We start from the raw sequence: 25,240 nt of genomic DNA on the forward strand, positions 1-25,240 counted from the left end.
TCCCGGCTAATGCTGCTGTCACAGCTCCTCATGTCCATCCCTCCCCACCTTCATCACCATCCTCATCCTCTCCCGGGCACTGACCCAAAACAGGCCCACCGCTATCATCTCGCCCGACACCCACCCTCTTTCCTATTCTAGTCACAGAGCTCCTACCTCCCTCTCCGACACTCGGCTTCATCATCCACATCATTATGGAGATTATCCCATGTCTTTTATTTAATGGTGGCTAATGTATCACCAATAAAGATGAATGAGGGGAGCTGTGAAGCCCTAATTGGAGGGACATGATGTCTGACTCTGAGCCGCTGATAATGTCGACACTGCCAAACAGTTTATGAGGCACCATCACCAGTCTAAGTGTGTGTTTAGAGGTGGAGGGGGAGCAGACACTTAGTTCAAGTACTCATTGTTTGATAACTGCGCGTGAGAGAGCGTCGGGCAAAGCCGCGGTGTTATTTGATCTGTTTTCATGAGTTTCGCGTGAGAGGTTTTGATCATGTTCTGAAATTCATAATGACATGACTGTCTCCCATCAGCTGTTGGCTTGGTCTGTGTTTTGACAATCTTGAGGACATATTTAGCTTTAGTTTTAGTATGTGTTATTTTTTATTTATAAGAAAAATATGAACAGAACAGGAGCAGGAAGTGTTGCGGTCCACTACAAATAATCATTATAAGTCACCTTGATAGAAATTTTCTGTCATGCTCTAGTTTTATATATTAGAAAAACATTATAATGCCATTTTTTGAAAACAGTTCCCTGGAAATCAAACCCATGACCTTTAGCGCCATGCTCTGCTGTGAAAGTGTGAAAAAAGATCATGCTGTCTTGAGATATTGGTCACCTGATTTAACGGACAATATTAAATGAATTATTCCACTGGACTATTCTTGTCAAAATATCTTGCTTTTCTCCCTAAATCTTCACGTCTCCTGGTGTTTTCACGAGGTGCTCTAGACTAAAACTGAATCCCCCCCCCCCCCCCCCTTTTTGTTCAACTTTAAAATTAAGGAAATTACTGAAAATTTTAGTTTTATGCAAATTTTTGTGCTATCTTGTTATATGAAATTTATTAATTTTTTTTTTTTTTTTTTTTTTTTACAACCGCTAAGACACATTTCTCAGTACTTAGGTCACTTTTTCGCACAGTGAGCACAACAGCAGTCTATGTGGGCTAAAACTCTATGTACCTACAGGCCATTTTGCATGTTTACATCGTTTTTTTTTTTTTTTTTTTTTTCAAAACTGTTAACCATAAGTTCAAAGCCTAACATCGTACAAAACTGAATAAGACAGCAATTGGCTACATTTCTATAGTAATGCCATGTTAAAATATATTCCCAATCTAAAAAATGAATATCAAAACATTTAGATTTAGCTAAACACCTACACAAGTGACATGCTTCATCCCAATTTGTCTACTAATACTATGCTCTAAAAAAATGTACTGTTTTTGTAAAGAACAAGTACATACTTTTGAGTGTGTAGCAGAAGAGTAGGCAAGCTTTGGGACATACAGTACTACTTCATCATAACTGGATCTTTAACAGACTGCTCTGTCACTTACTTATGTGCATAGAGTGTGCACGGATCTGCACTTCGAATTCTAACCAGAAATAGCAGACCATCCGGGTGTCTTTGGGATACTCATTTCAACATACTACGATTTAGGACACACTCATTCTAATTTCGAATACTATTTAGGACAGATAGTATGCGAACTGGGATGCTGAAACAGTCTTTCAGTTTCATTACCATCGATACAAAAGAGGACAACTTACAAATAATTTTGTACTGTAATATAAACATGGACCATATACTGCAGTGAATTCTAAACAGTAGAGAGATGTCATTCTTGTTTTGTAAAGAAATTTGACAAAAAAATTGTATAATGCTACCTTATAGTGTTTCTTAAGGTTATTGTATTGTGAGTGTCGAAGTGTGTTTGTTGGGTGAGAACCTTTGCTAGTGTTATGAAAGAACGACTTGATTTGAGACGTATATGAACTGTTTTTTTTTGTTGTTTTTTTTTACTTAGTTTTAGTGCATTTTAGATGTAGAATTTGCTGCTGTGCCAAGCTGAAAGTTGTAAGGAGAACTGTGTGAAGAGTTTTGAAAAAGTAACCTATTGGGGAATGAACCTTTTTTGTTATTAAAAAAAAAGAAAAGGAAAAAAAAACGTAACAAGCATTCATGTTAAAGAGTTCACCCAAAAAATTCAGTTCTGTCATCATTTACTCATGTCCTACGAAACCTATATGACCCTGTGTCTTCTACAAAATACAAAAAAGTTGATATGGTGAAGTGTTGGTTTAGGATCCATTGACTTTCGTTGTATGGTAAAAACTGAAACATTCTTCAGAATGTTGTTGTATTTTGCAGAAGAAAGAAAGTCATAAAGGTTTGAAAGAACATGGGGTGAGTAAATGATGACAGAGTTTTCATTTTTGGATGAACTATCATTTTTAATAAAATTCCAGATCTGTTTGCTGGAAAGTTGCTCACAGCAGCTTGGAATTCAGCAAAATTCACATTTGATACATTCTGTCCTGAACTGGAGCCACTTGAACGCATCAGCCAGGGGATCTGGGTAGTCTTATTGGAGCGACTCTGAGTGCAGGACAAGCCAACCATTGAGGGGCAGATTAGATTAAGAATAATCCTTTCGCTGCGCGCTGAGCCCCGTCTCTGCAAAGTCTACTCACAGTGCATCAGTTACACCGCTCTGCCCAGCAACACGCCATGGGCCCCAGTCCACCCAGAGGTCTTCAGCCATTCGTTCACTGAGACTGAGATGTTCTTTTTACTGCCACAATCACTGTCATTTTGCAGATGTGGTGGTTAGCAGAATAGATGGACTGAAAGTACATTCTGTCTGTTGGCCCCTACTGATCCTGCGGTCCATAAGCCCACATCTTATCCCTGGAGCAAACTTCATCTCTGCACTTTCAGCTCAGGACTTGATGGCAGATCTGACTCAAACAGTGACATAAAATGAAAGGAAATAAATGGAGAGAAAAAAGAAGAAAGGGCAAAGCATCCAAAGTTCTGCATCACTTACTTTTCAATTACGGCAGGCGAAGCAGAACGAATTGTTAGTGCCATTTATTGACTGTGCCTTTCTCGTTATTAAAGTACAAGTGAAGAAATCCGTCCTTTTGTATAACAACCTGCCTGTTTTACAATAACAAAATGTTTCTTCTCTGTCAGATAGCCTTTGTCATTTGAAGAGAAACAAGGAACAGAGAATGGCAGGGATAGCAAAACAGCATGCTGGCAAAAACACTGATACAGTCGGAATCGGCAGTGATCCTGAAGAATACCTCTTCCCTCACAGCATTCAGCTGAGTCCATTGGTGCAGAACAAAAGTAATAGGTGAATGAATCGATTATGGTAATGATTGGCTGCCTGAAAGATTTTTCTTATGCCGTATAAGAGGGATATGAGGGATATTGAAAACGCATTAACGGACAAGCAGCACTGGATGCCTAGAGATGGAAAACCACAGTGTGCTAGCAGGCAGGCATGGGCCTTTTTCATCCTTGACTTGTGATCCTTTCACTTATGTTGATGTTCCACATAACAGACCACGTACAAAACATTGTGATGAATCTCCAAATTAATTCAAAAGAATGCAACAATGGTGCATTCATCCAACAGTCTTTCCATGTTGGGGCTGCTAAACTAAATCAAATTTCTTAGAGTAGATTTGAAATGTTTTGAAATATACTTTCAAAAGCAAGTGGCAATATAGTATCTAATATAATATCCGACAACAATTTCTCAGAAAGAGAGAGAGAGAGAGAGAGAGAGAGAGATTTTTATAGCAATCGCCATAAGCAATATTTATGGCATAAGTGTATGGCATGGTTCAAAATAATACTACATATGGCCCGTAACTTGATATTTAACACAACTCTGGAGCTTTTACTGGCAAAGAGTATTTTTGCAAAACCGTTTAGCTTAAATCTAGAAGTCTCTTTATACAATTTGACCAAAACCTGGGCTGCGTTCCACTCCAGTTTTAGACAAGCACTCGTGAACTTCCTTAAGAACTTCCCCTCGGGGGAATCCCTGCCACCATTTTGAAGTGCTTTGCACTTCATGAAGTGGACGAGGGAAGTTTATATGGACAGTCTACTTCATATGTACACTTCAGCAAGCTCCATATCCCACAATGCAACACAATTGTGACGTTACCGCATATCGCGCTTAATTTACCCCACCACAAACAACTCTATGATATATTAATGATTTTTTTTAAATATTTAAAACACACATATATACATATAGAATGCTGCATTAAACAATTTCGTAAGGGAAAAAATAAATAATAAATGAACTCCATAGCGGATTCCAAGTGATCAAGGGCTTAGGACGTTCCAATTTAGCCCATTGCAAAGGTTCCGCCAGTAGTGGGCACTCATGCAAAGTAAGTCAACGAGACTGAGTGAAGTTAGCGAGGGAAGGGTGTAACGGACGTGGGCTGGTAAGAGATGTGTGTGTAAACCTCACTCTCCTGATATCAAGAGGCACTCTAGCGGCTGATGCTAGAGACTGCTTGTTAGAGTGCCTGACTCCCATGCCGGTGGACCTGGGTTTGAGTCCCGCTTAGAGCGGGCGGTTCGAATAGGAGGGGTTACATTGGTGCTGTGACCCGGATGGGAGTTAGGTTTAGGGGGGTGAGTGTAACAGACGTAGGCTGGTAAGAGCTGTGCATGTAAACCTCACTCTCCTGATCTCAAGAGGCGCTCTAGCGACTGACGCTAGAGACTGCAGTCTTTAGCCTACTTGTTAGAGTGTCCGACTCCCATGCCGGCGGACCCGGGTTCGAGTCCCACTTAGAGCGGGCGGTTCGAACAGGAGGGGTTACATGGGCATAAAAAAACGAACTGAAATGCAGTCCTGGGCTGCGTTCAGCCCCGACAAAATGTTGCAAAACGTTTTTTAAACGGAAACGGTGGTGCGTTGAACACCCTGTTCTGATAACGTAAGTAGCAACTATGGCAGCTGAGAAGGCCATTCTTTGTGTTCTTTTTGAAGAATTTTCAGTCTGATGAAATCGGTATAAATACATGATTAATAGCCTACTGCAAAATACGCTCGATGTTACAGTCATTGCCCTTGCCATCCAGAATAAAAGAGATCATCCAAATCGAGTGAAGGGATTTGTGGAAACTGTGGTTCCTAATTATTGTGATCCAACATTTGCCTTGCATTTCATGATGAAAAGACAAACAATTCAGGTGAAGAATAATCCACCTCTTACCTCCGAGACAGTGTTATGATCTATATGATTATTTTTATTGTGAGTATTAGGCTTATCATTATTGCTGATCACTGTTGTTGTGCTATGATATTGTAATATTTACCATTATATAATCAGAGGAGTATAGAAGAGTTTATGAAAGTGTCACTCCACAATACAATAGCAAAATATATAAATATGTATAGTATTTTTGTTACATTAATCACTTTATTTGGACCCATTGTGCGAGCTGTCTCTTTAATCCCGCATGGTTTATATACATGTTGTTGCTGATTGGGCTGACATTTCTGACACACCCACCAAACAAGAGAAAACGTATCTCAAACCCGTTGCACACTGTTGCACACTGTTTCCAGGAAACATGTCGTTCAACCCAGAAACCATAGCAAAACATTGCGCACCGGTTTGAGCTTGAACGTGCCCCTGGTCAGAACTCACCCAGCTGCAAAGCATTCTGGTTAACTGAAAATACTACTCTTTGATAAATTAACAATTATACAACAGTTCTTGTCCTCAAAACTGATGAATTTGTCTGTAAATTCACTCTAAATGAATAAATCTTTGTATTGGAAACCTGTTATAATTCATCATTTAACATGCTTTTAAAACTTCAACAACTGACCATTATTAAACATTTGTATTGTAATAACTACAAAACTCAACTTGGAGTTAAAATACATCATATATTATAAAACAAATATTTTATTAATAATAATATTATACTATCCTGTTTTATGCTATAATATAACATCAATGTAATGATTATTATTATTAACAGTAATAACAAATAACTTAATATTTTTAGTTAATATTGTATTAATATTTTTTCTATTTAATTTCTTTTTATTAAATAATTAAGGGCAAACGACACTTTGAACCCCCAAAACAAACCTCTGATCACATCTGATTTGATTAGTACAGTCTGCAGCGAAGAGGCTCTGCATTTCCTCAACTGATACGCACCAGCCAGACAAAAGCAGTCGATCGCAGAGGCCTCCCCACTGTCTCCCCCCTCTTTGTGTTTATATATGTTTTTTAAAATCTTTTTTGAGGGAAACTGTCAAGCCCTATCCCAAAGAGCAGGGACCAAAGAACAAAAATAATGTACGCTTTCGTGCGTTTCTTGGAGGACGACATGTGCTACGCGTTACCTGTGTCAGACGTGAAAGATTTCCAGCCTGTGCACAAAAGAGATTTTGATGATCAGAAGGTGTATGTGGTGCTGAGAGGCGCAGGCCATCCTGCCAAAGCACACATCCTCGCCCTGGCAGGTGAGTTCTGCTCTTGTCTTCATTTTAACTATAATAATAATAATCTTCATAAATAACAGTGACACGCATGACGGAAATGTTTAACGGATCATCTGAAATGTGTTGCAACTTTGATATGAAGCATATTTTCATATTTGCATGCACATGAAACGCTTATCTGTGAAGCTTCATGTTATATTTATTGCGTAATATGAAAAGTGATCATACAAATCAGAATTTTAATTCCATATGAGTTGCAAGAACATGCTTTAACACACAGGTATCGGGTTGTTAAGAGAAGGCTAATGCCTTTAACCTGAGTGTTTTGATGTAATGGATATAGACGGAGAATATGTCATAGGTTTGATGTCTTCTTGATTCTGGTGTTTTTAGCTCATCGTGATTGCGGGGTTTGTGTAACAGAGAGATTTAATCGTGTCTGTGTTTGACAAGCACGACAATCTAAATATGAACTAAAGGAAAGGTGCGTCAAAAACGTCTGAATAAGTTCATGAAAGGAGAAACCAAAGATAAGAGGGTTTTAAAGGCAGAGAAAGAGGCTCAGGATGCTAAGCGATTGTTAGCTTGCTGCTAACGCTTCCTTCATTTATCGGCGGCGCATAAGAGCTAAACAGCGAATAAAATCATCAGCACAACAACACTAACAATCTATATGAACTGATAAAGATATGGAAAATCAAACATGATAACCAGAAAGTTCTGTATTTCAACGTTTTGTTGTGTTTAGCTCAAGCAGCTAGGTTACTGTCATCACATTAGCCAGCCAGGTAGGGGTTATTTTATGTAATTTTTACCTTCAGTTAGCTTGAAACCTTATGTCAGCATGTTATAATGTTAAATTATAACACACATAACTTGTCAGCATATTATGTAGTGTTTAAATCAGTGCTGGTGGCGGGACTGTTATCATGTGACACTTCCTGCTTCAGCTCAAGCAGTGAAAATCTTAAGCAACTTTCACTCCTGCCACTCTTCAATCAGGACTGTTTAGATACATTACTAATCTGCATGTGTGGCTTAACCTGCTCTTACAACCCTGATCTCGTTAAAGACAAAAGTCTGCAGTACAGTACAGCTTTTAAATCAGTTTGCTTGAACTTAAGCAGTCTGCAATCTGTTGTGGTTGGCCGACCTTAAGGCTCATGTGCCATACCTGGCCAATGTAAAACTTTTAATATGTAGTTAACAATCGAGATCTTAGGTTGATGATTTTCCACTTGGCATGATAAGGGGTTAGGTAGACACATTTATATGGTCCGTCTTCTCCAAACGGCCTTGCTTACTTGACACTGCATCACACGCTGACAGCTGTGACGACCCCGCCTGTCAAAATCATATTGATGCTGCACCGTCAACATTGCTTTGCAAAGTTAAACGCTCCATTAATAGTTTATTGCAAAAATAGCTAGTCATCTGTGTCATTACAAGGTTACTGGGAAACTTCTCCACCAAACTCATAAAATGTTTCTCTTGCTGATGTGTCCTTGTTTTAACCATATCATCATTTTAGAGTACAGAGATGAAATATGATTTGCGCCTCTGACACGTTTCCACTCCTCTTTTTCAGAAAGCATTGAGGAATTTGAGCACAGTATTATGCAAAAGAAGATGAAAATACCCAAGATGTCGAACAGGAACACAGTGGAGAATCACTTTGGCGAGGAGAGAATGCCCCTTAGACATAAAAAGGTTGGTTTAACCATTTTTAAGAAAGGTTTTAAGATTTGGAGACTTTTGCAAGCTTTCTGATGCTGGTCTGGATTTGTAGATGGGGAACATGTGGACAGATTGGGAATGGCTCAACAGGGATTTTAAGAGTGTATTTTATACTCTGCAAACAAAACAAGAAAAAATATTAGAACATGTTTTGACGCTTATGGAATTTGTCCTGACATTTCAAACGTTTCAAGCCTGTTTTGTTTAATCTGGCATTTTTAGCAAGATACCAGAAAGGCCATGTGTTTCTTTCTTCAGTGGACTTGTTGTGTATTTTTAGCGTCCTGACTTCTTAATTGTGCAGTCCATTAAATTAACGACCCAGTTTTGTGTGCTCTTGCAGTTCATACCTTAATTACTTGGTGTGAACTTGGTGTTTAATATAAACTCAGTTGGTGTTTCACAGAACATAATCATGAACCAGTTTAGCCCTGTTACAGTGACATGAAATATTAAATCATGAGATTCTTTATGAATTAGCAATGTTTTGGCCTGTAAGTGATAGTTTTGATAGTTTTTGTGTGTATTTATGCAGCTCCTCGAGGTCTACCTTCTTCCAGAGTTTTCTTCCAGTCGTGCTTTAAAAGGGATGCCACATTAGATGTTGTGTTCTTCCATGCATACCCATGTAAATGTAAGCATATGAGTAGGATTTTGTGTACTAAAAAGATCGAGTTTGGTGAACTCTGTTCTGCACATTTGCATAGTGGGAACAGATTTGATCTGAACATAGTCCATAATGTATATGTGATATCACAGTGTTGCGGTAGTCGTTTACAATATATGCTCTTTTTAGACTTGAAATTCTGAAAGTGTTTTCATAGTACATCAATCTTTTATCCTAAAAGATCAAGGACATTTTGATTATGACCTCTTTCAAATCTAGTGTGACCACCCCTTAGCACAGCTTACTTTTGTGAACCGGAAGATCCTTATTAGGTGTTTGATGGGGGTTGGAACTTAAAGGGTTAGTTCATCCAAAAATGAAAATTCTGTCATTAATTACTCACCCTTATGTCCTTCCAAACCTATAAGTCCTTGGTTCATCTTCAGAACACAAATTAAGATATTTTTTGATGAAATCTGAGAGCTCTCTGACTCGTCCATAGACAGCAATTTAATTACCACTTTCAAGGCCCAAAAAGGTAGTAAAGACATTGTTAAAATAATCCATGTGACTGCAGTGGTTCAACCTTAATTTTATGAAGCAGCGAGAACCCAGTAGCGTTGCATTTTCTCTACCATGTAAACAGCGTAGGAGACTGACTGGGAAGAGAAGAAATTGTTGAATAAAGTCGTTATTTTTGTTTTGTTTTTGCGCACAAAAAGTATTCTCATTGCTTCATAAAATTAAGGTTGAACCACTGTAGTCACATGGACTATTTTAACGATGTCTTTAGTACCTTTCTGGACCTTGACAGTGGTAATTAACTTTCAGAGAGCTCTCGGATTTCATCAAAAATATCTTAGTTTGTGTTCCGAACATGAACGAAGGTTTGAAACGACATGAGGGTGAGTAATTAATGACAGAATTTTAATTTTTGGGTGAACTAACCCTTTCCTCTGAAGGAAGGTAGATACCCAAAATCAAATAGTAAATCATTTACATGTGCACCATTTTCACTGGTCAAGATGCTCAATCTTGTGATGCAGGTCCAATCACAGGAACAGCAGCGGGCCAGTTCCAACTCCTCAAAGAGCCTGGCTGCGGTGGTGGCGCGGCTGGAGAGGAACGCAGTCAACTCATGCACGGAGGGAGAGGAGCTGGACAGACTCACAACAGAGGAAGAGGAAGAGCAGGACGAGGCTGTGGTGCCTCGTGTTCTATACGAGGAGCTGGTGCACAGCTACAGGCAGCAGGAAGAAGAAATGAGACGTCTGCAGCAGGAACTGGAGCGCACACGCAGACAGCTGCTGCAGCAGGCCAAGAAGCTGAAGGAGTACGGCAGTCTGCTGACCGAAGTCAAGGAGCTCCGTGATTTCAATCGACGCCTGCAGGACGTTCTGCTCATGAGGCTTGGCAGCGGTGAGATTTGCATTAATTGTACATTTAGGCTGACTTGACCAACTAAAGGCCTGTTCACACCTCTGATGCAACTAAACAATATGCGGCAAAATTGTTCAAAAGATCTGTTCAAATTGCAGAATTTAGTTTTTTTTCTCTGAATAATAGAAATTCATTATTTTGATTAAAGTGAAAGTGACATGTGAAGGACAAGTATTGGTAACCAATACTCTGAATTTGTCCTGCTTTTATCCCATCCAGTTAGTACACACACATTAGGAGCAGTGAGTAGTGAACACACACACTGCAAACCGTGGACACACACACACCCAGAGCAGTGGGCAGCCATTTTGCTGTGGCGCCCAGGGAGCGATTGGGGGGTAGATGCCTTGCTCAGGGGCACCTCAGTCCTGCCAATATTGAGACTCGAACCCGCAACCTTCGGGTTACCAGTCTGACTCTCTAACATTAGGCCACAACTGCCCTAAGATTAAAAGCTTGTTGTGCATCTGTATTGAAAATTTAGACTGTTTGAATAGGTCTTACAGTGGCTTCAAACATGACTCATCCAATCAACTTAAAGTCTTAAATATCCATTTTATAATGCTTGCTATACAACATAATTTTACCTTTTAGCATGTTTTTTAAGGCCTTTTTATAGAGCTTTTTTTTTAATTAGTACAAAAGCAGCAAAGGCTAGTCAGCTTTAAGTAAGTAATAGTGAGTGAGTGTCCAATTCACTGAAGAATGACATCTTCAGGCAGCAATTTAAATATGCTCCTGTATAATTTTTAGGGCTGTCAGTCAATTAAAATGTTCATCCTTTGATTAATTTAATAATTATTTAGCATATCAAGTACTTAATTTATATTCAGCATATCAAGTAATTAATTATGTCATGTAATTATGTTATTAATTAATCAAATTAATCACACACATCAATATTTGCTGAGTAAACCCTCCAACTGAAGATAATTTGCAGATTGGTGGATGAAAGCATTGAATAGACTTTACAAAAAAGTGACTTTATAAGTCAGTGTATTGTATTATATCAAAGACTTTATATATATATATTATATTGAAAGACGATGTATTCATATTATTATGAATGGGAGAAAGAATGTGTTTTACACTATTTTTTAATTATTTGTGTATGGAAATATGCTAGACTGTCTTTGGCCATTAGGATTAGGTTTTTTTCAGCATCTCTTTATAATTAGCCAGCCCTAATAATTTAACATTTTTGATGTGATGTTCCACATATATCTAAGCTGCAGTGACTGATTACCTCTCAGATGAAGACTACAGTACAGGCTGCTTAAAGAGGACATAGTGTCCAGAGCGCTCAGGCCACTGTCCCGGCCAGCTGCTATGCGTGTGTGTGTGGGAAGGGGGGGGCGAACAGACTGTGGTCTGGAGCAAGCTGGTGGAGCAGGATGAAGATTAGACTGGCCAGGGCTCTTTAGGGTCAGACGTGCAGTGCACTGACTGCTATTAAAACTCAACAGATACATTAGAGCTTAGTGCGGCCAGCCACCAAGCCAGCTTACTGAGCTAAAATGACCCGGTTGTCTTGAGGCACGGGAGAGCCATGTTTCAGGCAGCGCTCCAAAGAGAGCGGGCCAGGACTTACTGCAGCCACACTGGACTGAATTCAAAACGGTCATTAGAGAGCAGGGAACGTCTGCCTTCTACACTTTCTCAGGATTGCACTCATCTTTCTCTTGTTCAATTGTGCTTTACTGAATGCTGATCAGTGGTTTGCTTTGCTTCATAGAGCCAATGCATGACAATGGCACACAGACAATCAAAGCAGAGGTGGTGGAGCCAATCAGTGAACCACAGGAGGTGTGTCAAGAGGAAGCCAACACTAGCTCCACCCACTCCCACTCCCCATCCCCGAGAACCGTCTACACCTTCAATGATGGAAAAGTATGTACTCCTGTTTGTTTTTACTGTCTTACCTATGGCAACTGATTCTCAAACATCCCAAAAATCCATGTCACTTTATTTCAGCTTCTTTTATCAGCAATGCAGCCCATTAGTCACCACATATTTAATATATAATTATACATATACATATAAAGACAATACTGTTCAAGAGTTTTGGTCAAGAAATTAATACTTTTATTCAGCTAGGATGTATTAAATTTATCAAAAGTGACAATAAAGACATAATTTTACAAAAGAGTTTTATTTCGAATAATTTCAGCATATTGGAATGATTTCTGAAGGATCATGTGACACTGACTGAAGACTAGAGTAATGGATGCTGAAAATTTAGCTTTACCATCATCGGAATAAATTATATTTTAAAATATACATACTACAAAACATTTTTTAAATTATAATATTTCACAATATTACTGTTTTTACTGTTTTTTTGATCAAATAAATTGTTACTTCGGTGCGCATAAGAGACTTTTTTTCAAAAACATTTAAAAAATGACTCCTAACTATATTTATATAACTTGCACGTCATATATTAAATAACAACGTGTTAATTGTGACAAGATTTCCCAGTGTTATAAAAGTTGCCATCATTGATATTTACTTGATGGATACAGGCGTTATTCTTGGCTAACATGGAAGAAAAGTGGCTTGACTTCAGCCATTAGTTCGTACAGACATTAATCCAGCCACTCTTTTAAGCTGTTGTATAAACAAGACAGTTCAGTGATTTCACTGATGTTCCTCGTGTTAGTGTGATTGTGTTTCTTTTAACGTTTTGCAGTGGTTTGGTTTTTCTAATTGACTAGCGAAATCTCTTCTACAACCTTCCCCCCGTCAGTCTCAAAGGGCCTTTTAACCAGAACGCTTGCTGTGATTTTGAGCCCTGTTAGCAGACATCGGGTCCGCATTTTGCGTTCCTCCGCCTGCCTTGCATGACAGGGGGGAATTTGTGTTACATGCTGAAAGGGTTCTCAGTTCAAGCGTGAAGAACAAAAGCAAATTAGGCCTTTACACATACACACACATATCCGGCATTAATTATTTGTACCACAGGAATTGCCCTGAGTGACAGGTAGCCGTAGAAAAGCAAATCTCCTCTAAGTTAAGAGCAGTGAAAAGCCTGTCTGCTCGACCAGGGCCTAAAGCACATTAGTTGCATTGGGGAAAAGCCGCTGGATGGGAGCCCGAAGACTGCTCAGGGTGACAAAGCAGAAGGCACATTACCTCAGCTGTTACTCACCAGCTGCCCATCAGTCCCACCTGATGGCTTGTTGGGCCGTGTCCTCCACAGTGTGGCTTAAAAGTCAACACTCTGGTCTGGCATCTGTCAAAACACATTACTGCATTTAATGAACCCGGACACCTCACTGCTGAATTTATGTGTGACGCGTCTCTCATATGTAGTAATTGGTTCCTAGATCTCAGAGGGTGGAGGAAGTATGTAGAGGCCCTTGTGGCAAGGATCTAGTGACATTAAATAACACAAAACACCAGGATCTTCACTGGACAGGGGGTTCCTGTACAGTCATGGAAAACTAGTCAAAAAAGCAATTAAAATTCTATAACAAATATATATTTTTCTAGTTATGCTTTGCTCTAAAATATTTCATCAGCTAATTATTTATCTTGAATAGAGTAAAACAAAGCTTGCTAACATCTGAAAAGGTCATGGAAATCCATTGGTCAAAAGTTGTTGTTTTATTTCTTTTTTTAAATAATAGGGATCATTAAAAATTGCATTGTTTTTTTGTTGTTGTTTTTGGGTTTTTTAGCAACCCCTTGTGATATATATGTAAATACAGTATCTGTTATTTCACTGATTTTACAGAAATTATCCTTTTCAAATATTGACATACCTTTGGTGCTGCTTCCTGAATAAGCATCTATAGTGTGATATTACATTTTAAAATAGTCGTAATCAGACTACAGTTACTTGTTTATTGATTGCATGATTACATATGTACAGAATGGCAGCAAATCATTCATAATTTATGGATTCTGCCTTATTCTTCTTTTTCATGTTTTAAATGTTCCTTCCTATAAAATCACATCAGAAAGTTTTCTAAATTGAGAGACCACAAAGCATTTGATCACTCGACTTACAGAAATCATTTCACTTTAAGAAGTGTTTTCTCAACTGCATATCGAATGAACTCCTGATAAACACGTTAATTATTATTTGAACTCACAATAATAGCTCACAAACTCACTGCAGTTCACGACCCAGTTTGGGAAACCCTGAAGTAATCTAATGTTTAATGCACTTCATGTTATTGATAACAAAGAATTTAATATATTTTTTTTCTCTTTCTTTATTTTTATGTCAATATTATGATATTGGTACAATGTTATCCTATTCAATTTAATGTGATAAACAAGTTAGGTCATAATCAATCTAAAAGTAATCTAAAATTAATCAAAAAGTAGTCTGATTATATAACCCAAAATGTGGAATGTAATGTAATGGATTACATTACTAACTACTTTTTTGTCATGTAATTTGGAATCAGTAATGGACTACAATTTGTAAGTAATCTACCCAGCACTGTGTATGTGTATATACAGTCAAACCAAAAATTATTCAGACATTTTTGATATATTTTTACTAGTGGGTACAGGACACTATAGTTCATTTATGTAAGTGAGGATAGCAAAATAAAGTGAACTGTGACACATTATACCCAAAAATTCTTCATACAGTGGACTACCAGTAAAATTGATAAAAATTTGGAACCAAAAATTCAGACACTTTGACCTGACCATGTTTTGCTTAAGTGTTATCTGACATAATTTTTTCTGACAAAGTTTAAATCTGAGATATTGTCATATTTTATTATCATTTTTTTAAACTATAGTGAATAAACTGTATTAATGAATGAAATGATCAAGGTGTCTGAATAAATTTTGGTTTGACTGTATATTTCTCTGATTAGGGCAGTACTAAATAAAAACAACACAATTTTTATAATTTAGTTTTGTAGATTTAAAAAAAAAAAAAAAAATCCTAAACATCTCACATTATCAGCAAGGTTTATGTAAACTTATGAGCACAGCTGTTCAACATGCAACACAAACTGCTGATAACAAGCTTGAATATGAATTACACATAGAATGTTGCATGTCATCCTCCATAAACAGAGCTGTTTAATTCATTGTGAAAGAAAAGCTACCATGTCTCAGGCTCACTTCGGGGAATAGAGCACATGGCACTAAAGTGGCAGAATGTGAAAGCAAAATCTTGTCTGTGACAGTGTGTGTATGCTGCATATTTGAAGAAGAGCGTCTCTCTTGCAGGTGCACTTGGGTGGAGGGATTTGGGTGGAGGAGGAGAAGTGGCACCAGCTACAGCGGACACAGGGAGACTCAAAATTCACCAAAAACCTGGCGGTGATGATCTGGGGCACAGAAACCCTGAAGAACCGCAGCGTGACTGGCGTCGCTACGAAGAAGAAGAAAGATGCCTTGCCCAAACCACCGCTCTCGCCAAGCAAGCTCAAAATCGTCCGAGGTAAACACTCTACCTTTGAAAGATTTTATTAAAATTTTATTTATTATTATTATTATTATTATTAAAATGACATTTAAAAATTAGGTTGGGATTTTTCTGGTTGTGCTGATGAAAATTTTAATAACTAAATTATTAATTTATGAATATGAATTTAAACTAAAACTAAAAAATATGTAAAAACATTGTTACATTATTAAAATTGTTACATTATTAAAAATGTATTATAAATATTAACAAATATTTTTCTGTTTTTTCAAATAAATATCCAAGTAAACCATCAGGAATAAGGAATAAAGGAACAAATTACAAAATAATTTATTATTAAATAATAATAAGCTGATTTCTACTCTAATTTTTTTGTTCCAGAGTGTTTGTACGACCGTGTGTCTCAAGAAACAGCCGACAGCGCAGAGATCACCCAGCGATTATCCAAAGTGAACAAATACATCTGCGAAAAGATCATGGATATCAACAAATCCATCAAGAACGAGGAACGGCGAGAGTCCAAGCTTCTAATCCAACAGACAGTGAAGATGGAGAACTTCCCTTACGACGGCCTGTAGGGGGCGCTGAAGTTGTCACCATAGCTCATTCTACTCCTCAAGGACTTCTGGTGGAGAAGGTGCACGTAATCACCGGCGCTGCCAATTGAGATTTCCACTGATGCCCTCCCAAGACCTCTCTGTCTTTTACTCTTGTAGACCCTGTTTTACAACCTGCCTGACAGTTTTACCTCTCTCCACACTGCCTTAGCATGCTGGTGTGCATTCTGTGAGTGAATGGGTGGGGTTTTTGTAAGCTTGGATGGGGGATCTCGGGGTGGGTCTAATATTACGCGTGATAGACAGGAGCGATCCTTTAAATCGTGTGCGAAAAAAATGTGTTTGGCACATCAGCTTGTGTTCTGTGTCAGAACATGTCCTAATGTACTAAAGAGGTTTCCCTTCAGAAGAAGTCTTGTTTCAGGAGGATGTTTGCGAGGTGTCATAAATTCTGGCTTTGAGTCGGAGTCTTAAGGGGAGGAAGGTCACTTCACAGGGACCATCTGCTAAAGGTACTTAACATAAAGAGTTGCACTTTTAAACAGGGTCACACCCTGCGTCGTCTTAATGAACAATTGATTTAATTAATCAATCTAGGCCTAATTGCTCCCGTTAATTGCTTTCCTGAGATGACTACTGATGGTCCGTTCTTGTTCTTGATGGTTGTTAGGGGTGGAGAGGTCGCATGTAGTCAGTGATGCTAAACAGTTGTCCTGGAAGACGGATTAGCAACGTTTCTTTGGAAAACAGTCGCCTCCAGGTGAATAAATACTTTTTAAAAGTTAAATTTAGACTTATTTTATTTTCGCTTTAGGCGATATGCTGCCTTCATGTCCTGTTGGGAAATTCCTGCGTGTTCGGAAGTCATAATTACATTGACATGTTTTTGAGTGATTTACACTACTGTTTAAAAGTTTGGGGTCGGTAAGGTTTTTTTTTTTTATGTTTTTGAAAGAAGTTTATTATGCTTACCAAGGTTGCATTGATTTCACCAAAAATACATGTGAAATTTATTACAGTTTACAATAACTGTTTTCTATTTAAGTTGTAATTTATTCCTGTGATGGCAAAGCTTTCAGAGTTTTCAGCATCATTACTCCAGTCTTCAGTGTCACATGATTCTACAGAAATAATTCTAATATGCTGGTTTGGTGCTTGAGAAACATTTCCTATTCAACGTTAAAAACAGTTGTGCTGCTTGATATTTTTGTCGAAACAGTAAATACTTTTTTTTCAGGATTATTTGATGAATAGAAAGTTCAAAAGAACAGCGTGTATTTGAAATATTGTAAATATCTTTACTGTCACTTTTGATTCATTAATGCAACCTGGCTGAATATAAGAATTAATTTCTTAAAAAAGAAATCTGTCCTCAAACTTTTTAACAGCAGTGTATGTTTTAACAAAATGGATGCGTTGTGTAAAATGTGGGCCAAATACAATTGTTCTGATTCGACTCTGAAGAGAGTATTTTAATGTCAGTGTTTAGGTATAGTTGAATTCTTATTCTTTGAGGTCACTTGTGTACAATTGCACCAGAGTTCACAACAATACAGTAAAAAAAATGGCGTAAAGTATAAAATAAGATTCTTGTAAACAACAAAAGCACATCCAATTTGATTTCAGTGAACTTGATGGACTAGCCATGGGACAAGAGTTATTGTGTTATCGGGTCTACAGAGATGGAGACCACCTAAGACCTTTTACCAGCCGTAAATTGCACTTGGGACGGAGGGTAAGTGGAAATCAGAGCTGGGCTGCAGGGCCTTTTTCCAGCTGGCAATCATTGGGAACTGTGTTCTCCGTTTTATAGCAAGCTGTGATTGTAATATGAGCTGATATTGCTTTAACTTCACTTTGGTGTGTGAGTGTGGAGAGATGCCAGGTGTCGTGTGCGGACGTGGGGTAAAACTGTCAGCGGTACTCGGGGGTTACACATTAGCCTCATCCCTCTGGTCACACCAACAGCAGGGTCTCTGCTCCAGCCCACCTGTAGAGGGCGCACTTATCGGGGAGGGGAAATAAGATATTGTGACAACTTACAACGAGCCATGCCATCCACACTTTAGTCCTTTGTCTCCCCTTGTCGTCTTTATTTTCATCACAAACAGATTGTGTGGCTTGTCGGCGTAACAAAAGAAAGAAAAAAAGACCCTTTTGCAGATTTGGGTTCTTGACTGTGATGCCATATCGCTTACTGTGAATTAACCACAGATCTGCCACGCAAAAGCCTCCCTGTTTTTTTGTTTTTTGTTTTTTAATCAAGTACATTTATTAGTGGGGAGAAAATTTCAGTGTACATTTGGAATATATTCTCATGTTTTTGAACATTTCATCGTTTGCATCCAGGCTGCACCTTATCTCACTAAGCTTCTGGTTCAAAATCGAGTCAGACAATGTTGTAATTCTGTCTTTATCTTTGCTGGTTCATATGTAGTTTATAATCATTTCTACTTTTACAGTGTATATGTGATGTTTCGCTATTAATGTAGATCCTGGGTACTCACATTTCTCAAAGAATGCAGGGCTCTTCACGAATACATCATCTCTAATGACAGAAACCCATATCTTAAATTGATACTATCATGGATTTTTTACCGCAGGTATCTCAGTGCTTCAAGAACTTCAATTTATGAATTTCACCTCACTGTGAGTCATTTGTTACAGACTATCATTTCATTTGGAGTCATTTCCGTCGAGAGGCAGTCGTCGCCCGCCTTTCCGTTCCGAGGAAGTCGTTGTCCATCTTCAACAACGTAGCACTTTAATCCTAAAGGAGAAAAAAAAAAGTATAAAAATCCATCAGTGTTGGCTTCTCTTGTGATTTACCCAAGCCAATTTTAAAAAGTCAACATAAACATTTAACAATGCTTGTGAAAAGAGATTCACAAGAAAACATAAATCAGCTATCAGTTTTCTGCCACTCAATAGCGGTTTAGCAGTCATTTGTTTCTCATTCTCTCGAGCCTGTGAAAGCGATTCCTTTTTTTTTTTTTTTCTTTCTTACAGCAACGTACCTCCAATATGTCAAGGTAATTATGCGAGAGGACAGATTGTAATAAGGTTCTTTTGTTCCACTGAATGTCTTTCTCTTCTTCTTTTTTTTTTTTTGTAGATATCTCCTGTATTATGTGATATGTATTGCCACACTTATTGAATATTTGATGTTCCATAATGAGCGTACGTACTGTGTGGGTATACTGGAAAATGACAGCTTTAGGTGCGCCGAGGTTGAATGAAAGACAAACTTTATCATCTGTCCGTGTGGTCATACTTTTTATGTGGAGATTTGCTAGTGGGATCGTTGCCTTGAAAAAGACTACAGCGTATTGCTCTTTTGCTTTGTTTTTGTCTCGCAGCTGCGCCAAGACTGAATTCGGGCGTTCAGATCCGAGGAAAATTAAAAATTAAAAGTTTCTTCAGTTGCGAGATCAAACCAGTGAATCCCATCAGGGAAAATCTGACTTTAAATACAATCATGTACAGTATTTATAGGCTAAAAGGCTACAAAAGCGAAGCAGTAGCCTCACGGAGGCTGTGCGTTTCTCTTCTGGGAGACTGTAGTGAGGCTGGTGCCTATGCTTTTCATTGGCTGTGTAATAGCGGTGCTTAGCTTTGAGCTGGTCTGTGCCTCTGGAAAATGGCGAGTCCGGTGCAAAGCGCATGAGGGATCAACATATCATCTGAGTTGTTCTTGGCATATTGTTCAGGAGACATTTTGTCATGGCGAATGAGTTTCATCCAATCTGAATGTGTGTTGGAGGTTTGTGGTGTTCTGTTGAAAATAAGCCAAAGTGGAATCTCAGCAACGGACAGTTTGTGATCAGTCTTGCACAAAAAAACGGCCCCTGCTCAGTTTTTCCACAGTTATTTAAGCTAAACAAACAAGAAAGAAAAAGGCGGAGTATATTTTTACTGAAAAAAGACAAGGTGTTGCTGTGCTGTCGACGTCTTCATTGTCTGATTTATGTTGTTTTCTGTTCTGTATCAAGAGCATTAAGCTTTAGATGGATGTGGCTATATTGTTCAGATTGAAACGTGTTTAATCGTTTGTTTCTTTGTTCCTTTATGATGCCAAAAAAAAAAGAATGAGGACATTCTTGGGGGAGAAAAAATAGTTAATTGCTTCGGCCTGCTTCACTAACCTACATGCTGAGATTGTCAATCAAATGCTGAGGACCCGCCCACATGCCACAGCAATTCCGAAAACTGCCCAGTAATCCGCTATAGCAAGAACAGCAACTTCCTGTTTTTCATGATCACAATTACAATTAAGGTCCCTACTCAGAGTCATTCTTTACCAAACAATATTCTCAGCTCTACTAGTGAAATAAATGTATTTTTGATAAAACTCAAGTTCAGGTTATTCTTAGTCTGAAAACAAGCATGTAGAGTCACAGTCCTACCTCATTGCTGCTCATCGTCTGTGTTCCTAGGACAGTCCCGCTATCCTCGTACCTCATTCAGAGATATAAATCAGTCTATATGGATAAGATTCATTTTAGATGTCATATTTTACTCCCTTAACAACTGTGTTAATGTTTCTGTGGCAGTAGAAACCGTTTGTTTTTACGTTTCCTTGCAGTAATTACATTTTTATCCCGTTGATGGTGCTACAGCAGGCATGGGTTGTCTACTCTGTGTTACTTACCTCAGATGGTGCTAATTTTTCTACTTTTCTGGAGGTCGTTCCGCTTTGCATGGATACAACCGGTTAATGTTAATTTTATAGCAGCAGGAATTTTGGGATAAAAATAAAGCATCAGATAAAACCTTAGGAATTGCATTCAGCACGTCGTAAAAATTTTGTTTTTAATATTTCAAATAAGACATACCTCTCTAACAAATTACCTCACTTTCAATTTAATAGAATATAAATACCGTGCTCGCAGGATTTATCCATGGCCATATATCCTTGTCTTTATCATACAATATAAACCTAATGCTGGAGTAAGAAACCTGATATAATCCCAACCATCTACCTAAATCATACTGGGCAGTTGACTCTCACAGCAATGCGGTCCTCAGCAGTTAATGTGAAAGTCAATCCCACTGTAGAATTACAGTGCAACTAACATGATAGTCTTACATTTGATGGTGGTGGTGGTGATGATATTGTGCAGTATGTTAACTTTCGAGGGTTTTCTTAACTTACCAAAGTGGTTCCCTCCCAAAGAAACTCTTTGTTGTTGTCGTTAAGAACTGTTTGAAAACAAAGTGTCCAATTTGCGTTTTAGTTCAGCAAAAAAACATCTTAGAAATACGGGTGTGTTGAGCGAATGGCGCTCAGCAGAACGTGAATTAGTCCGTCCACAAAAATCCAATCAGTCGCGTGTTTCTGTGAAATTTTATATTAATACGGACAGTTAAGTCATTTAGAGCATGTACCGTGAGAGCTGAAGGCAGATTGTGATTTTTGTTAGCGAACACTTTCCAGTCAAGACGTTTTTGATGATTCTGTGTCATGTGAAGCGAAAATGCCATAGGCTTCATTAACTGACCTCAAGACCAGACAATGAGTTCAGAAATTGATAGTATTGCATTTAAATCTGAAACATTTTCATTTCACATTTTGTGTCTTTATCATGTCTTTGTCATCTCTTCATTCTTGCTGCTGAATAAATATCTAGAAACCTATATATATATATATATACATATATGTGTGTGTATATATATAAAATATATATATGTATTAATCAAATATTTTCTGGAAAGTCTTTGATGGAGAATGTTGGATGAAATAACTGTGAACATGCTCTCTTTCAGGTCTGCGTTTGTGGGTGGTTGTGGGTATTTTCTTTTGATATGGTCACGTACTGGTTAGTATTGGTTTTACCATGGAGTCAATGAGTGCTGCTGTCAGCTGAATCTTCCTGCTCACAACAGTCCCTGTTCCCCATATGTTAGGTCTGCTTTACTTGCACACAGATCAAGCCTAAACCTGGACTAAAAAGACTCTCAATGGAGAATTTTTATTCATACTGTGTTTTTAGGCTGAACCCGGCTTAATTTCAGCTAAACTCAGCCTCACTGCACCTTGTGTCTGACTCCACGGGGACTCAAACAGAGAACAAGGATAAAAAAGGCAATGGAAAGCGAAATCAAATGTTCCATGTGAACCAGTCGCACTCCTTACCTGTGCACAGCTGGTTTCGCCGGTTAACATCAGTCGCGTGTGTGCGTGTGCGTTTATGCGCGTGTGTGCTGCAGTCTCTTGTTCAATGTACAGATCAACAGAATAAATTCAGACTTTTATTCTACAAACAAACCCTCTCAGTGTGAGCTGTTGTTTTCTTCAGTCCCCCCCCCCCCCACCCCAATGTCTTGAGTTGATCAAATTCGAGACTAGACAAGTTAGAAATTTATATAATGTACTCACCATATATTCTCAGCATATAGAGTTCTATTCACACTGTAACATTCTAAGAAAATAAGAGCGTTAAACATCACCCAGCACTGTTTACTATCTATATGAAGTGTATAATCTGGATTCTGGAAGATCAGCCACCTTCATCCTGTGTCCTTGACTTGATTGGACACAGACACGCACATTCACAGGAGGGATGTGATGTTTGTGTTTGATGTGTGGAGTTGAGGTGAGAAAGACTGCGAATGGGTTCAGGATTAAAAGCAAGATTGATCTGAGTGTCAAAGAAAGATAAGCACACTGGCCTGTCTGAGTTATTGAGGAGGCGTGACATTGATATCAGACCACACACACACACACACAAGTTCAGGTTGCACTGAGCTCTTGTAATAAATGACAATGTCAAAAACCTATTCTAATATTAAATGAGCAATTATACCCTGATGATGGAGTTGGAATCGCCAGCTTGTTGGAAACTTTTTCCCTGTTTTCCCAGAATCTCAATAGATCTTTAAAACGCTTTCGACTGAACAGACTAGCAATTATCTGTCATGGAGATAACAGTCTGTAGTCTTCTTTTAGTATTTAACACTTCCTCTACTCTCTCGCTCTCGACTCTTTTCAAACTGCTAAGCACTTTTCTGCCAAATGTTATTGCCTACCTATGCAGTCTCTCTCTCTCTTGCTGTATTTCTCGCTCGCTCCATCAGCCCAAGGGGACTGCTGAATGTCATTAAAAATAACAGTATCCACATGACTGTAATATTTTGCAGTGGTGTTATTGACAGAGAGATGATTTAGTGTAGTAATGATGGATTGAGCTGGGCGTCAGGGCCGGCACATGCAGGGACGTGTGTTCACTGCAGAGAGAGTTGCTCCAATTCACTCTATTTCATTGCATTGGATTTTTCACCCTCTGGAAGAAAAAGTACAGAAAACTCTCAGTGTGTTTTAAAGTCTGTTCGTCTTTAGGTTAGATTTGAGTTTTGAGACTATAACTTTTCAGTGTTTTTCAGCTACTCGTTAGACGGCGGACAGGGAGTTATGGGAAGAGAAACGGAAATGGGATTGAGACATGACATGCCTTATTCAAACTCCTACCTCTTATTTTCAGTTGTTTTTACTTCAGTTTTAGTAATTTTAGTACTTCAACTTAAACTTCAGTTAGCTGCCAAGACTAATTTTGTCAAGTTTTTCTCTTTTATTTCTGCTTCATTTCTTGGGGTGTGAGTCGTCACTGGTCTCTCGATTCAATTTGATTACAATTATCATGTCAACGATTCGATTCGATATCACAATGTGTTGCAATATTACTGCACATGGCTACATTTTCTTCAATGAATGCAAGTAGTCAGACATATGAACTCCCTTTATATTTTATCTGCTCCAAGAAGGTACACTTCCTGAATGTAGTCAAACAAAACTGTCTGAACACAGCAGACGACAGGAGCATTTAGAACTAATAAACATTAGTAAATACTAAAAGCGCATGAAACTATCAAGAACACTACTTAAGTTAAAATAATGCTCACATGCACACTCGCATGCATGCACATGCTCACATGCTATAAATGTTAAAAAAGTGGGTGCATTTTTTTATTACTCGCTTTGTTTCTCCTCACTCCGCCATTTTACGCTAGCGAGACAAGCACATATGTGATGAATGACGTCAGAGAAACCTCAGTAGGTTTTAACGGCTATAATCAATTATGATCTATTACGCTGTTCTTTCAAGCATTTATTAAAAAAAAGAGATCATGGTCTATTACTGCATCGATGCAGAATCGTCCATGTCCGCATTGTGATACATCGTAAAAACAATTTCAACACCCCTATTCATTTCAACTATACCGAAAAGTTTTTTTTTTTTTTTTTTTTTTTTAATATTTAAGTAGCACACTGTTTTTAACATCTCTCTCTCTTGATTCATTAAAACATTAAAACAAAGAGTTAAAACATTTTTTCCCTAAATTGGAATAAAATTGCAAAATAACTTTTATAACCAAAATTGGTTATAAACTTGAAATAAGGTGAGAATTGTGAAATAAAGTCAGAATTGTGAAATAGTCAGAATTACTTGAAATAAGGTGTGAATTGCTTGAAACAAAGTCAGAATTGCGAGAAATAAAGTCAGAATTGCTTGAAATAAAGTCAGAATTGAGCGAAATAAGGTAAGAATTGTGAAATGAAGTCAGAATTGCGCAAAATGAAATCAGAATTGCAAGAAATAGTCAAAATTGTGAGAAATAAAGTCAGAATTGTGAAATAAAGTCAGAATTATGAAGTTAGAATTGCGAGAAATAGTCAGAATTGAGCGAAATAAAGTCAGAATTGCTTGAAATAAGGTGAGAATTGTGAAATGAAGTCAGAATTGCGAAATATAGTCAGAATTGTGAAATAAAGTCAGAATTGCAAGAAATAGTTGCGCACAATTAAAGTCAGAATTGCACAAAATAAAGTCAGAATTGCAAAATAGTTCAGAATTGTGCAAAATAAAGTCACTGACTGAATTAAACAAAATAAGGTTATGTGACAACACTGAAAGAGTTTCTGTTCTGTTCTATATTGCACAGCCTATACTGTGTAGAATGCAGTTGGCATTAT

The 25,240-nt window shown here is 38.0% G+C and overlaps 2 protein-coding genes across 3 annotated transcripts in view; both read left to right on the top strand.

Moving 5' to 3' along the window:
- The window catches only part of agbl4 (AGBL carboxypeptidase 4), a 359,863-nt gene that overhangs the window by 255,019 nt on the left and 79,604 nt on the right, over positions 1-25,240 (top strand). The window lies entirely within an intron of this gene.
- Positions 6,244-25,240, top strand: part of bend5 (BEN domain containing 5) — a 53,402-nt gene continuing 34,405 nt past the window's right edge. The window contains exons 1-6 of one of the 2 annotated variants that reach the window (XR_007931445.1): positions 6,244-6,545; positions 8,113-8,234; positions 9,915-10,287; positions 12,044-12,198; positions 15,514-15,727; positions 16,094-17,029. Coding sequence is in view for 1 of the 2 variants with exons in the window: in XM_051904383.1 (XP_051760343.1) it covers positions 6,377-6,545; positions 8,113-8,234; positions 9,915-10,287; positions 12,044-12,198; positions 15,514-15,727; positions 16,094-16,290 (1,230 nt within the window). In the remaining variant the exon portion in view is untranslated. Of the gene's footprint in view, positions 6,546-8,112; positions 8,235-9,914; positions 10,288-12,043; positions 12,199-15,513; positions 15,728-16,093; positions 22,538-25,240 lie in introns of those variants that run through there. The other variant, XM_051904383.1, reaches the window with a different exon arrangement.

The sequence above is a fragment of the Ctenopharyngodon idella genome, chromosome 8 (assembly GCF_019924925.1).
Source record: "Ctenopharyngodon idella isolate HZGC_01 chromosome 8, HZGC01, whole genome shotgun sequence".
Taxonomy (NCBI): domain Eukaryota; kingdom Metazoa; phylum Chordata; class Actinopteri; order Cypriniformes; family Xenocyprididae; genus Ctenopharyngodon; species Ctenopharyngodon idella.